The sequence below is a fragment of the Carcharodon carcharias genome, chromosome 10 (assembly GCF_017639515.1).
Source record: "Carcharodon carcharias isolate sCarCar2 chromosome 10, sCarCar2.pri, whole genome shotgun sequence".
In the NCBI taxonomy this organism is placed as follows: domain Eukaryota; kingdom Metazoa; phylum Chordata; class Chondrichthyes; order Lamniformes; family Lamnidae; genus Carcharodon; species Carcharodon carcharias.
The window spans coordinates 122,898,558-122,912,860 of record NC_054476.1 but is presented as its reverse complement, the minus strand read 5'-3'; the positions used below and the strand labels follow the sequence as shown (position 1 = coordinate 122,912,860).

At 43.0% G+C, this 14,303-nt stretch overlaps 2 protein-coding genes across 2 annotated transcripts in view; both read right to left on the bottom strand.

Annotated features, from left to right (window-relative positions):
* LOC121282868 (autism susceptibility gene 2 protein-like) overlaps positions 1–14,303 on the bottom strand; it is a 546,939-nt gene that overhangs the window by 209,453 nt on the left and 323,183 nt on the right. The window lies entirely within an intron of this gene.
* On the bottom strand, positions 4,436–4,666 carry LOC121283255 (cytochrome c oxidase subunit 6C-like). The gene has a single exon (XM_041197639.1). The coding sequence runs from the start codon at positions 4,640–4,642 to the stop codon at positions 4,436–4,438; it is 207 nt and encodes a 68-aa protein (XP_041053573.1). The 5' UTR covers positions 4,643–4,666.

Here is a 14,303-nt window from a genome sequence, read left to right as displayed (position 1 = left end):
TCGGTCAGGTTGGGCGTGCGTCTGACTGCCAAGTTAAAATTCTGCCCATAATGTGGGAAAATGTGAGGCCATGCACTTTGGCAGGAAGAATAGAGGAGCTGAATCAGCTTAGCCATCAGTTGTTATGTGTGAAGCACCTGGGATGGCAGAATTTATAGACGCATTTGTTCCAGTTAACTACAGCAAATGGGTCAGTTTAATCACTATTTCTCCGTAAAGCATATAATCCCGTTCACAACGTGAACCTCATTTGGGTTAAGACCTTGTTAATCCATTAGTTAATTAACCAGTTTAATTTCAGGATGAACTGAGTCTTTGCAATAACTGATCTTCCATATTCTGCTTTAAATTATCAGTTAGCATCTGATGTCGAGAGATTTTGCAGAAATTAGATTTCACTACTAAAATGCAAGTCAAAACAACAACCTCCGGTGCAGTGGAGATCAAATCTACTTTACTTTTCAAATTTTAAAATGCAAATTTGTTGAAAGGAATTTAAATATTTTCTACGCTGTGTTTATTCCAACCTGTCAGCCATACATAATAACCACTGGCAATTTGTCATTTTCTGTGCCCCTGTGCATTGCCCTCCCATGAAATAATATTGGTATTTCAGGTCCTACTAAAGGGAGCTGTTATTGCTAGTCAATCATCTCTGATGCTGATCACACTGTACACCTCCCTAACTGATTTCAGTCAGTCCACAAGCCAGGGAATATACGAACATGAAGGAGCTAGCAAAGAAAGGCGTGATCTCGTCACAGGAATTTCAGCAAGCGTGTGTGTGAAATTGTGTTGAGGTTCATTTCAATGTCGGTGGCAGGGCCGGGGGCAGAAAATGTACAGCAGTGAATTGGCCACCTATAATGCCCATGAAGACACGGGAAAGGAAGGTCAAGCTGGATGCATCCTGGGCGGCCAATTTGCTACCATCTCTTTTCTGCCCCCTACCAAAGTGGAAAATTAATCCCATTGTATCTACTTCAACTGTGGAAGCAAAAACAACCAACAGAAAAGTCAGAGGCCTTGTTGTTCTAAACTTGGGCTGTACCTGGAACAGCCACCTTGAGCATCAGGAAATCTTTGGGCAAATAAGGGCTGGTCAAAGAGTTTGAAATGCTTGCTGCTGGAATAAAGACTCAGAGGATGGTAGTCAGGTTCAGCACTGATTCAACTCTCTTTGAATCATTAGGCTACAGTATGAGTGCTGCCTCCCTTCAAACTAACCCAGCCCAGTTATGGTACCGCAAATGGCTGATACCACTGATGGGAATTACAGACCTCAACCCAGTATCTTCATTTAGTTTATCACTGGGCCACAACTTTATGATGCCTCTTCTGGAGCTAATCCAGTCCACCAGTTTTAAAACATAAACTATAGAAACCTGAGAGCATGCACCACCATTCTGTTTGCAAATTTTAGTGAAAGCACAGGAGTGTATGCAGAGAGATGCTACATATAGGCCCTGCCGCAAATTTTCTAAATGATATTTTTAACCCTCTTTGAAGCTGTGAGAGGGCCGCTGCCTCCTTCTCCTCATAACTTGGAAAGTCAGATATCTGGAGAGAACATTCTGCTATTCCCTTCTAGTATCTTGAATATAGAAGATTAAGTGTGATCTAAAGGAGGTATTTAAGAACATTCAAGGATTTAATAAGATAGAAAGAGAAACTATTTCCTCTGATGGGGAGTTCAGAACAAGGATGCATCACCTTATGACAGAGCTAGGCTGCTCAGAAGCGATGTCAGAAAGCACTTCTTCACACAAAGGGAAGTGAAAATCTGGAATAACACCCCCACCTGAGAAAAGCAACTTGTTTGAGGCTAAGTCAATTGAAAATTTCAAGATGGAGATTGATAGACTTTTGTTAGCTAAGGATTTTAAAGGTTATGTAACATATGCATCGATGGAATTGAGGTGCAGATCAGCCATGATCTAATTAAATGGCGGAACAAGTTTGAAGGGCCAAATGGCGTACTCATGTTCCTATGTAATTTAAGCCTACCATCCAGGCATCGCACTAAACATATTGCAGTCTGAGACAAGCATCCATATGATAACTGAAGTCTTCCAGAGTTGCTACTTTTTTTAGCTTTTGGCAATACCATTTTCAGAGCAGGCTGTTTTGTTCTTCACACAGATTATGCCCCATCTGTCAAGAAGGCATATTTTCTTTCCAATTTTCCCAGAGAAGATTTTATTTCACAGCTGTTTATTGCAGCAACATTGCGATTGTTCTCTTTAGCTTCTAATTCTTGGTCCTGTGATTTTCCAGACAAGATTTAGTTTAGTCACCAATAGGCCTGCTTTACCAGGCGTGGTCTCTAGGTAGAAATATGGCACAGATAATATCACAAATAAGCCCGTATAGTGTAATTTTGTTTAATACACCACTTAAATTGCCAATCTCATAACTTCAAATTGCATCATTGATTACTGTCACCACCAACAACAGTCCAATAACTGTGCACATATCTGCCTGATTTTATTCAGCCATAAGATTTCTCTCCAAACACAACTCCAAGTTTGGAAAGAACTAGAGGCTTTTTCACACTTTAAGTGGACAAAGTCCGAAAATCTCACATTGAAATCTAAGTGACAACACTGCCCACTATTGGAGAGATTTTCTCAAAAACATCCACGAGGATTACATGTAGATTATATTTCCATTTGCAAAATCAAGTACATTGTAATTTTAATGCTAAAAAAGCAGTGGCACAGCAAATCAAATGAAATATGTTGAAGTTTGTTGAAGGGCTGCTGTATATTCAGGAAACCATCTCAGTTTAAATGGGTAAGTTATCATTAACCAGCCTGTGAGGCATAGCTTCTGTTTAATATTGCAAAGAAAATTGTCAAACTATTGAAATGGACTTTCCCCAGGAGTCAGCACAAACAGTTCTTAGCTGTGGCATGTCATCCAATAACATGTTAATCACCAGTGACAAAGAGTTTTTCACACTCACCTACTCCTTTAGAAGGAGGGAAAAATACAAACTTCTATTTGGAGTTTTCCTCAATGGGCATGCTATTTCATTACCTGTGAAATCAATACTTAACTGTGCACCAGAGATTGTGGAGTTTGTATTCTTTGCTGGCCTCTCATCTTGCACTTCAACCTGTTCAAATCAACTAACTGAATTCTGTCCTGCACTCAGTCCCAGTCACCCATCATCCTGTCCTTACTGAGCTATGTTGGCAAGTTGTGCCCCAATGAATAGAATTTAAAATTCTCATCCTTATTGCTCCATGCCTGCCACACTCACAAGTCTTATATCTTCTTCCGCGTACTCCAGACCTTCAATATTGTGCATCCATTCTTTACCACTGCTCCAACATTGTTGGGAGAAACTTCAACCACTTACAATTACTGAAACTTCTGCATCAAAGGTTTCCACCTCTCTACCTCTTTCTATCTTTAAAAATCTTTTGAAAACTTATCCATCTTTACATTAACCTTTAATCTCCTCTCATGACTCTCCCACTAGACCTCAGCATCCACTTTGTTAAACCATGTATGGATTTTTCTTCTCTCCCTGTAAAGTGCCTCAAACAGTTTTTCTATGCTAAAGGAGAAATACCAATGCAAGATGCTTTTGCTCAAAGATCTCTCATTTTCATTTAAAATATTCGCCACGATTGCCTTCCAAATGAGGCAAAATCTTCTCCACCAATAAGACAGTCTGGACCAATGCCATAAAGTAAACAATTACCTCAGACATGATGAAAACGTCAGCCTCACATTGCCACCTCATAATTTAACCCCACTAATAGCAATCATCAGACAAATTGAAAACTCTCTCTGAATGTTCTCCAACCCAACTGCCAGTTTAGCTGTCCTTTGGTGGTTATAATAATAATGACATTATTCTAACATTTACCCTTCAATCAGCTTCACTAAAACAGATTATCTATTCATCAACCCATTGCTGTTTATGGGGCCTCAGTGTGCATACATTGCCTGCCACATTTCCCATGTTACTATATTTCAAAAATACTCAAGTTAGTTAAAAAGCAAGCTCGGAGCTCCCAGTCATGAAAGGTGGCATATAAATGCAAGTTATTTCTTTATCAGGGAACATAATGGTTTTAGCCTGCAGAATATTTCCCTGCAAGCTAACAACCCGTTTCAAGCATTGTGGCCATTGAGGATTGTCTGGACATTTTGTCTGGACTAGTGTCAAGATGCAGCTGTTTGATGAGGACAGCAGATGCCCAGTGTGTGGACAACTTCACCAGGAAATCAAGTCATTGTCGAAGTTGCTCATTCTATATTTAGTCCCCAGAGTGTTTTTTTTTAAACGGTCAGAAAATTAAATGTTTTATTTATACATCAGGTACAGAATGCACAAAGTATATCCTTTTGTCTCAATTTCCCAGTGTGTATTGGAGGAGCAATCCTGTCACTTGTTCCAAGTTTCCCTTGCAAGAATTTACTTCTTTGGTTTCACACTTTCAAACACACCAGCATCCCTCATGGCTTCAAACGCCTTCATGGCATCATATTTCTTACAGAAGTCAGCATATGCTCTCTTCCTGGAGTCACCTACTATGAACTTGAAGGTACTAGCTATGGCAAAAGCTGAAGTAAAAGCTGCAGCCAGGTGAAACAGTAGACGTTTGGCCAACAGGCCTCTCATCACAGGCTTGGCAATCACAGCTGAAGATATGGTTTATTCGCTATCCACAGAGCCTTTGCCTGCCACAGAAACCAGGCCTTATCAAACAGAAACAAGACAAAGCCTTCAATGGACTCTGTAACTTCCATACTTCAAGTCTGTTTCCCATTAAATAAAACCAGCATGGCCTGGCAGTCGTGTGGGGTATATGAGGGAACATGAATCCCTGTACCACAGAGATTTATCTTATATTACCAGCAGTTCGTGTAGCCCAGACTTATTTGACCCAAATGACAAAAAAAAAATGAATTCCAAGAGTAGTAAATTAGCCATGGTCAATTAGTGAAGAGGAATCTCATCAAAAGTCAACCAGTGACTTGCATATCAGTCCCCATGTGTACATAATCTCATAGTCATTAAAATAAAGAAAAAGAATACCAAAGGATTTGCATGCTAATCCTTATCCAAAGTGCAATTAATGAGCCTTACAAGCAGTCCCAGTGAATGAACTGCTAAATTTGCTGATCTGTCCAACTGAGCTATCCTGATCAAATCTTTCACTTCCCAATTATGGGCCCATTTCAACTCTGTTAATCTGAGCGCTTCTGAGCCAAACAACAGGTACTAAAACGAGCCAACCTCAGCAACTCTGGGCAGGGGAGGAAGTGAAGGAATCAACTACAGTTCTCGCATCCAATTGCTCGAGTGACCTCGGTTGGAAGGTGGGCCCTTGTGGACGTTCAATGAGACTCAGCTGTGACACCTCTCCCGGCCTGCCCCTAATGGTCAACTATGCATAAAACAGACACTCTCATTATCCAATTTCACAGAGGAAGAATGATCTCTTGGCTGTTATGGTACTTGGAGCCAGCAAGCATAGGTGTGTGTGTGGGGATGGGGGCATAACTGAACAGTGGCATAGTTATAATGTTTCTGTGCTGATGCTGCAAAGAGATCAGTTCAAATCCCACCACAGCAGCTGATGGAAGTTAAATTCAATTAATTAATCAATGTAGAATAACAAGGTTGTCTCAGTAATGGCAACATGAAACTACTGGAAAGGCTTGGCCTAAATAGCCAAGTGGTTATGTTACTGGGTTTGTAACCCCAAGATCAAGAGTTCAAATCTCACAATGACAAACTATGAAACAATGTAACTTCATCTGAATAGGAACAGATGGAAACATGTTTGTACTTAAAAAAGTTACAATCTAAATGTCCAAAGATGGTGGCTGGGAAGGTCCCAGTCCTCCATAGTAGTGGCTATGCCAGTGATGTGTAATCTTTGTGAATAATTTTGTGGAGATTTGGTGGAGTAATGGTAATGTCGCTGGACTAGTAACCCTGAATCCCAGGCTAATGCTCTAAAGCTTGGCCTAAATAGCCAAGTGGTTATGGTATTGGGTTTGTAACCCCCAGATCAAAAGCTCAAATCTCACACTGGCAAACTATGAAACAATGTAACTTCATCTGAAAAAAACAGATGGAAACGTATTTTAGCTTGGCCTAAATAGCCAAGTGGTTATGGTACTGGTCTTGTAACCCTAAGATCAAGAGTTCAAATCTCACAATGGCAAACTATGAAACAATGTAACTTCATCTGAAACAGATGGAAACAGGTTTACTCAAAAAGAGTATCAAGTGTTCAAATCTCACAATGGCAAACTATGGAACAATGTGACTTCATCTGAAACAGATGGAAACAGGTTTGTACTCGAAAGAGTATCATCCTGTCGATGAGGCAAAATTTGCTTGGCCTAAATAGCCAAGTGGTTATGGTACTGGGTTTGTAATCCCAAGATCAAAAGTTCAAATCTCACAATGGCAAACAATGTAACTTCATCTGAACAGATGGAAACATGCTTGTACTCAAAAGAGTTACAATCTCAGCAGGGACCACTAACATTTTAGCTTGGCCTAAATAGCCAAGTGGTTAAGGTACTGGTCTTGTAACCCTAAGATCAAGAGTTCAAATCTCACAATGGCAAACTATTAGGCTTGGCCTAAATAGCCAAGTGGTTATGGTACTGGGTTTGTAACCCCCAGATCAAGAGTTCAAATCTCACAATGGCAAACTATGAAACAATGTAACTTCATCTGAAACAGATGGAAACAGGTTTACTCAAAAGAGTATCAAGAGTTCAAATCTCACAATGGCAAAACTATGAAACTACTGGAGAGCTTGGCCTAAATAGCCAAGCGGTTATGGTACCGGGTTTGTAACCCCAAGGTCAAGAATTCAAATCTCACAATGGCAAACTATGAAACAGATGGAAACGGGTTTGTACTCAAAAGAGTTACATAGTGCCCCAGTTAAGTAACTTCAGTGGTTTGGAAAGTGCATTTCCCTTTTCCGCCTTCAGACCCTGCAGCGATACCTCTACGTCGAGCCTCCTCCTAGATGGTGTGCCCTGATGACGTATTTCTTCCGTCAGGTGCACGGCCTGAATTATGACGTGCAGCTCCTGTTTATAGAACAGCTGGGCCTCGGTGGCTCCTTGCAGGCGTTGCCCGTCTTTTACCAGGACCTGATCAAAGTCTGGAAAGTGGTCGCCTCGCGACGCAGCTCTCCCCCGTCAGGAGTATTGGCTATCGTCAGAGAGCCGCTGCTCAGAAATCCGCCCCTCCGTCCTTTTCAGTGGTTGGCGGAGAGGAGGGCTGTGGCCGCAGGGGTGACCAGGATCGGGGACGTGCTGGGTGGCGGAGGACTGGGCTGGATGCTCCCACAGGAGTTGGCTGTGAGTGTCCAGGTCGCAGCCGATGCCATCCAAGACCTGAGAACGGTCGTGCTCGGACCCGACGTTATTTTGGGTCTTGAGGTGGCCCAGGTGCGCGGTGGTCTTCCGTCTGAACGTTCCCCTGTTCGGACAGAATTCCACATTGGCCCCAAGCCCTGAACCCTCCCTCGGGTGCTGGTGCCCCGCAATATGAGCCGCCTCGGGGACATGCCCTCCGTGCCTTTTGGCACGGCAAAGAGGGGCTTTTTGTACGGACTGCTGCTGCACACCTTCCATTTTCTCGTCCTTGTCCGTCGACCGGACACGCCCTGGCGTGCCTTGTTGCCGTCCGGCGGCGGAGGCCCCCGATGGGAGGCCCTCTACGGAGGTGTCCTCCCCCTTTCTATTGGGGACCTGGGTTGGAGGGTGTTGCATGCAGCAGTCCCCTATAATAAGAGGATGCATAGGTTCACGGACTCTCAGGACACGTGCCCTTTTTGCGGTCTTGTGGAGTCCATGGACCATGTATACATAGGGTGTTGTAGGTTGCACTCCCTTTTTAGTTACTTGAAAAACCTTTTATTGATGTTTTGTTTGCACTTCAGCCCCAGGCTCCTGATCTATGGGCACCCGGTGCGGAAGGGGGTCGGGAAGGAGGAGGACCTCCTCGTGAACCTGCTCCTGGGCCTGGCCAAGTTGGCCATTAACAGGTCCAGGCAGCGGGCGATCGACGGGGGAGTCCCGCCCGATTGTTTGTCCCTCTTCCGCGGCTACGTTCGCTGCCGGATGTCCCTGGAGAGGGAGCACGCGGTGTCTGCTGGCACTCTCGAGGCCTTCCGTGCTCGGTGGGCACCGCGGAGACTGGGGTGTTTTGTTGACCCCTTTAATCACATTTTGATTTGAAGTTTGTAAGGTTCCTTTAAACTGTGTCCTTGGTTTTACAGCTGACCTTAATTAGGGGCTGTGCCTGATTTATCCCAATTTTGTTGATTTGTTTTTCATTTAAAAGATTATCAAGAGTTCAAATCTCACAATGGCAAAACTATGAAACTACTGGATTGTCTTAAAAACCCTACTGATTGACTCATGTCTTTTGGGTAAGAAAACCTGCCATCCTTATACCCAGTTTGACCTACATGGCTGACCCACAGCAATGCAGTCGGCTCTTAATTCTGAAATAGCCTAGTGAAACACTCAGTTGTATCAAACCCCTACAGAAAAGTAAAAAAAAACAAGGATCACTGTGGGTGTACCTACATCACATGGACTGCAGTATTTCAGAAGAGGATTCATTGCCATCTCCTCAAGGGCAATTGGGGATGAGGAACAAATACCACATTGCCAGCTACACTCATATCCCTTGAATGATTAAAACATCTAACAAAAACTGCAATGAAAACATTGGCCCAGATTTTCGCCATCACAGAGAGCCTCTCCGTTATGGTGAAAATCCCGGAAATGGCCAAAATTTTTAAGTACCGCCCCCAAAAGCAACATTTCCCATCTTCACAGAGACAGGAGTAGAGTCGGGCCAGTGTTTGTGCATGTGCGATTTGAGGAGGTAGCTGGCTATTTAAATCACCAGCTGCCTTGATTGAAGTGTAACTTTGGAAAGCAAGAAGGTGGAGGTCAGAGTGCTCAGATTAGAACAGGTGAGAGAAGGTCTTAACTTGGTGGATTTGTTTGGATAGCCATGGTACCCCTTTGGAGAGGTAAGATACCCCTTTGGATAGGATCCGAGGACACCTTTGAGAGAGGTACAGCACCCTTTGGGGTTGTTAAAAGTGAACATGACCATGAACTTTTTGCACATAATCTCATTGGAACTGTCCAGCTGTCAAGGAACTGTTAAAAGGAAGTCCAGCTATCAAAGCTGTCAAACCTGTCCAGGAAGTGACCAAGCTGTCAAAGCTATCCAGGAAGTGTCAAATCTGTCAAACTGCCCAAAGATACTAGGTGAGTTGGCATAGTTGGGATAAGAGCAAAGGGTGGTGGATGGGGGACATGGTTGGCATGAGTTGGCACTAAGTTGGCAATGGAGTGGGTAAAGGGGCACTGTTGGTATAGGGTGGGTAGAGGGGCATTAATTTGGCATAAAGGTGTGATGGGCCATGGGGCTCTGTGGGGAGCATAGCTCGGCATAGATTAGGCATATGTGAGGGCAGTGGGGGAGTGATAGCTGGAGGGATGTTTTTTGTTTTATTATTTTTTTTTATTCATTTAAACACATTGTCAGATCACAGACGCAGGTGCCCAGCCTACCTCTGCACTGGTTCTGGGGTCACCTGCCCAGACTTCTATTTCAGCTCACTCCCCACATCCCGCCAACCGAAAAGCCAACCTGCGGGCGGTCATTTTTAAAGGTTGGGTTGACGAAGCCAGGAAAGCTTCCAACTCTGCAAACCCAACCCAGGGATGAAAATCTAGGTCATTATAGTGGCTTTGTAGTCTAATAGAACAGAGAATTTTTTTTGAGTAAACACAGCCATCAGGAACCTTGTCCAGTATCAGTTAATGCTCAGAAAATTGGCCCCAGTTATTCTGCGTAATATATATGTTGCTACTGGTATTGTTTGTAAGCATGCAAGCACTAGCACTTGACGGTAATGTGTACTCATCTTGTTTGTGCACCTTTAGATGCATAGTATAAGAATAAGACACAGCTTCAGAAATATTACATTGTCCTCAATGCACACACAGCTGATCAACAAGATTGGCACTTATTTGCTATGGGGATCCCTTTCAATGGGCTGCATCTGTTATGCAGTTAGCACTGGTTTCACATGGTACTTCTTGTGAGGCGTGATAGGAAGCAGCATGCTGTTCCTTGAGGGTGAAATCTTCAGCTGATGGATAGCCTTCAGGCAAGAAGCAAGCTCAAGGAACTGTGAACAGTGTTGAGCGCTGAGGGTTGAATGCAGGGTGGGTGGAGGAGTAGAAAGATAACAATGCTTGAAAACCCCGGAGGGAAGAGTGGAACAAAAGCACAGTTAACAGGTGGAAATGACATCTGGTCCCCTGTGCCATGCTCCGCTTTGTTCTACATCATGTCACTGGATTCCTTTCAAGCAGCGTTTACCGGGTAACAGAAGCAGAAACTGCCTTGCCCCTGGTGGCCGCCTGTTTGACAGGAATGTACAGTGCAAGCACAGATGGGCCGCCCTGTGTGGTTCTGATCACAAGCACAGTCACGACATGTATTTACAAAACAGTGCTGCATTTTCATTATGTCACTCCTTTTAATTTAGACCATGTTCAATCTTTATTCTCATCTAAAAACAATTGCCAGAAACAGCAATGATTAAAATCACCTCTCCAGTTAAATTTATGAAACACATTCAAGTGCTAATTCTCAATTTTCCTCAAGTTTGAAAACTTTGTACATTCGCGTTAAGATGAGGGTTTCATCTCCAATGCCTCATTTTGGTTCCAGAGTTTACACAATTGCTCCTCTCCATACTGTGTACTTTTGGAAGAGTTCCAGACAGAATACTGCACTACAGTGGCCGTACTGAGGGAGGAGCAGGTTTGTTCTAGGACTGAGGTACTCTCTTCTGTCAATGGTGTAACAGCCAGCTTTGCAAGACAGTTCCCATGACTTACACCATCCTCACTTATCCCAAAGAGCCACCCATGTTGGACAAATAGCAGGAACTATTTCATTGCCAGAAGAGTCAATTATAACGATGACAGTTAATCTGCAGTTACTGGATCAGCTATTTTGGGCAGTTCAATACTTTGCAAATTTTTAATAAGATGATTATTTTGACATTGGCTGCATGCACTCAGCATCTCGTGTTGTAACATGAACAGGTTGATGTTAGAATCACAGAGAAAGGAATAGAACCAAGACACTGCAGCAGAGGATGACCTGATCACATATTAAATATATCAGTTAATTAAGATGCTCCTGATAGTTGTTAACAGTGCAAACATCTGATGGAGCCTTCAAAAATCTGTTTACACAGTTAACAGTCATGGGGAGCAGCCCCATGGCAACTGCTACTAGCCCTTGACAAGCCCCACGTCAAACTTTTAAAAAAATTTCTCTGTTACACCAGCCACTGCATATCACGTTGACACCAACAGCTCTATTATAAGCAGTGCAACTGTATTAATAATGGGTGCACAATGAAGTGTCAACTTGTCTGTTCGCTGCACAGATGTTGAGCTTATACAGCATTTTCTATTTTAGTTTCAGATCTGCAGTATTTCGCTTTTTGTGTAACAAGCATCAGTTTATCAGGAGCTTGGTCTGTTTTTCACTTAAGTTTTACAAATTCTCACTCAAGTTGTTGCTGCCTGTGCTTGCAGGGCAGCACAGTAAGTTGGTTCAGACATTGGTAGGTGCAGGCACACACCTATAATACCACACACAGGAAGGCTTCGGTTTTTACCATGCCATTCATAGAAGTACAGAGCTGAGGCCAGGAGGGAACATATAAAATTTGAAGAGGGAGTCAATCCTGAGCCACTAATCTCGTGATCAAGTTCAGAAAGCAGCACTGGCAAAGAAGATCATCCAGCCCAATAAAGTGATAGGGTATAGTTAAATTTAAATTTAAAAAATTATAAATGAACAATTAAAAAACTTGCTATATTTATTGTGCGTATAACGTCATGATCAATAGAACACTCTGGGGTATATTTTCAGATTTTTAGGTGATATGTTATCAAATGGCAAATGGGGTGGCGATCCAGTGTGCTGGACATTTACCCATGCTGCACTCTTTATACACTTTAGGTTCTGAGTTATAATAACACAGGAAGCACCCATGTGAAACCAGCTTAACTATATTGAAATTAAGTCTCCACAAGGTCATTCAAAGGACACTGTGATTTCCCAGTGCTTCACAAAAAGGGCATTAATTCATGTTGCCATTCATTGCGAGCCCAGGATCACTAAGCACTGATATATGTAGAAATGGATTTTTGAAAAGTTCACCATGAACACATGTAGATTTTTCTTCAAAGCTTGCCTTGTTCTTCCCCTGGAATCAAATGGTTAGGAACCCAGTTCCAAAGAAGAGTCATACTGAGTTTTTCCAGCATTTTTTGTTTTTATATCAGGTCTCCAGCATCTGCAGTATTTTGCTTTCATAACACAAACATTGATTGATTTGTTAGCTAGAGGTGATGGAGGCTTGTTAAGAAATATCCCAGCACTTGAGAAATTAGACATTTCTATTTGTTTTCATACAGTGGGAGAACTGGGTGACAGTAGTAGTTTTAACTGGCAGCAGTTGTAGCTAGCCCTCAAATCAGACTGCTATTTCCTGTGCAACCAAGAAGTAAGTGGGTCAGAAACACAGCCTGGAGAGCCCATATTGCAGAGCTGGTAAAGGGAAGATGGTGTGTGAGACAAAGGGCTGACTTTTCACCCAGATATGGAGAAGAGAACAGAAGTGGGCAGGTGCATAGATTCATGCTGCTGCCTGGTTTGGTGGCACCATCCCATCTCCAGACCATTTTCACGGAGGTGGGATTAATGCGGAAGGATTACTGACCTATGAATAGTGGGTAGCTAATCTAGATAAATTTATGGGCAATTAAAGCCAATCATCAGAGACTGACTGGAACAGACCCGCTGCCTGGAGACAGGCTACCCACGGTAGACAGGGGTGACCAGCACTCCAGGCAAGCTTTGAGGCCCACCCCTACTCGATGACCATAACTGTGGCTGCAGGCTGACCTATCGAGAGGTTCCCTTCACAATGGTGGTCTGACAACTGTGGCCATTTTTTATTTCAATTTCTTTCAAGTGGCTGAGAGGGGGCTCCTCAATATGGAGTCACGGAGAAAAGGGGACAATTTGAAAAGTGCACCTACCAGGTAACAGGAAATATGTACTTTGTTCTATATGTGATGGGAAATGTTAGCAGAGTAAGTTAAAATTCAGAATCCACCACAGTAATCAGTCATACATTATCTTTAAAATAAACTATCTTGATTTGTCAACGGGCTTATAACCTTTTATCTTTCAAAAGCCATATTTGCACTGGTGGGTTCAGTGGTAGAATCTTCATCTGCCACACTGCAAGTTTGTGTTTGATTCCTGGCCATTGTTGAGCCCTTTAAGAAGCAATTTCCTCTGGTGGATGAAAAAGTGGGCATAACCTTAAAATTAGAGGTAGGTCATTCAGAGATGACATGAAAGGAAGGAAGCACTTCTTCACACTAAGCATGGTGTAAAACTGGAGCTCTCATTCATATTGAGGCTGGGGTCCAAATGAAAATTTCAAACCTAACCGTGATAGATTTTTGTTAGGCAAGGGTATAAAAGTTTTTCCAGCCTCACCAGCGGCAGACATCTTGGCAGGTGGGGTGGTAAAATTTGGAGTGCGGCCAGAGGTCAATTGGCATGGCTCTCCAAATTTTCCCACCCACCCGCAATGATGCCCACCACTGGCAGGGCTGGAAAACCCTGGCCATTTTCTTTGGCATCTGATGCAAAGAGTTCATCAAATTCATTCTGAGTCACTCTGACTTTGGCATCTTCATAAGGGTCACATTCTGGATCAGATTTGGTGCTTTTGGTTTCAGAATCATCCCTCCACAACAAATCATCTTCCTCCTAATCCACTGGATTGGATATTCTACATTTTTTGAACAATGACATTCTGTGCATTAATGGCATTGCACAATTTGATGACACAACCACACAAAGCATTCAGCAGGGCATTTTGCCACTCTTTGTGCAGGGTTTTCCTCCATCCACTTATTCCATTCAGCATGAACATGATCTTTGAATGCCTTGAGGCACACTTCCAAAGGTTGAACTACAAACATTAGACTCCTTGGTATAACTGCAATTTGGGTGTTATTTCTTCGTAGGCATCTTTTGATCTCATCGGTTATATGGTACCAGAACCTGTCCCACACTAATAAGTTGCCTTCTTTGCATTGGCCGCAAGGAAGTTGATTCCACCAATTATCGCTGCACAACTTCACTCCATCCTCATCCA

Bases quoted from the DNA above. Each gene is read 5' to 3' on its own strand.
- LOC121283255 (XM_041197639.1), bottom strand. From the start codon at position 4,642: ATGAGAGGCCTGTTGGCCAAACGTCTACTGTTTCACCTGGCTGCAGCT.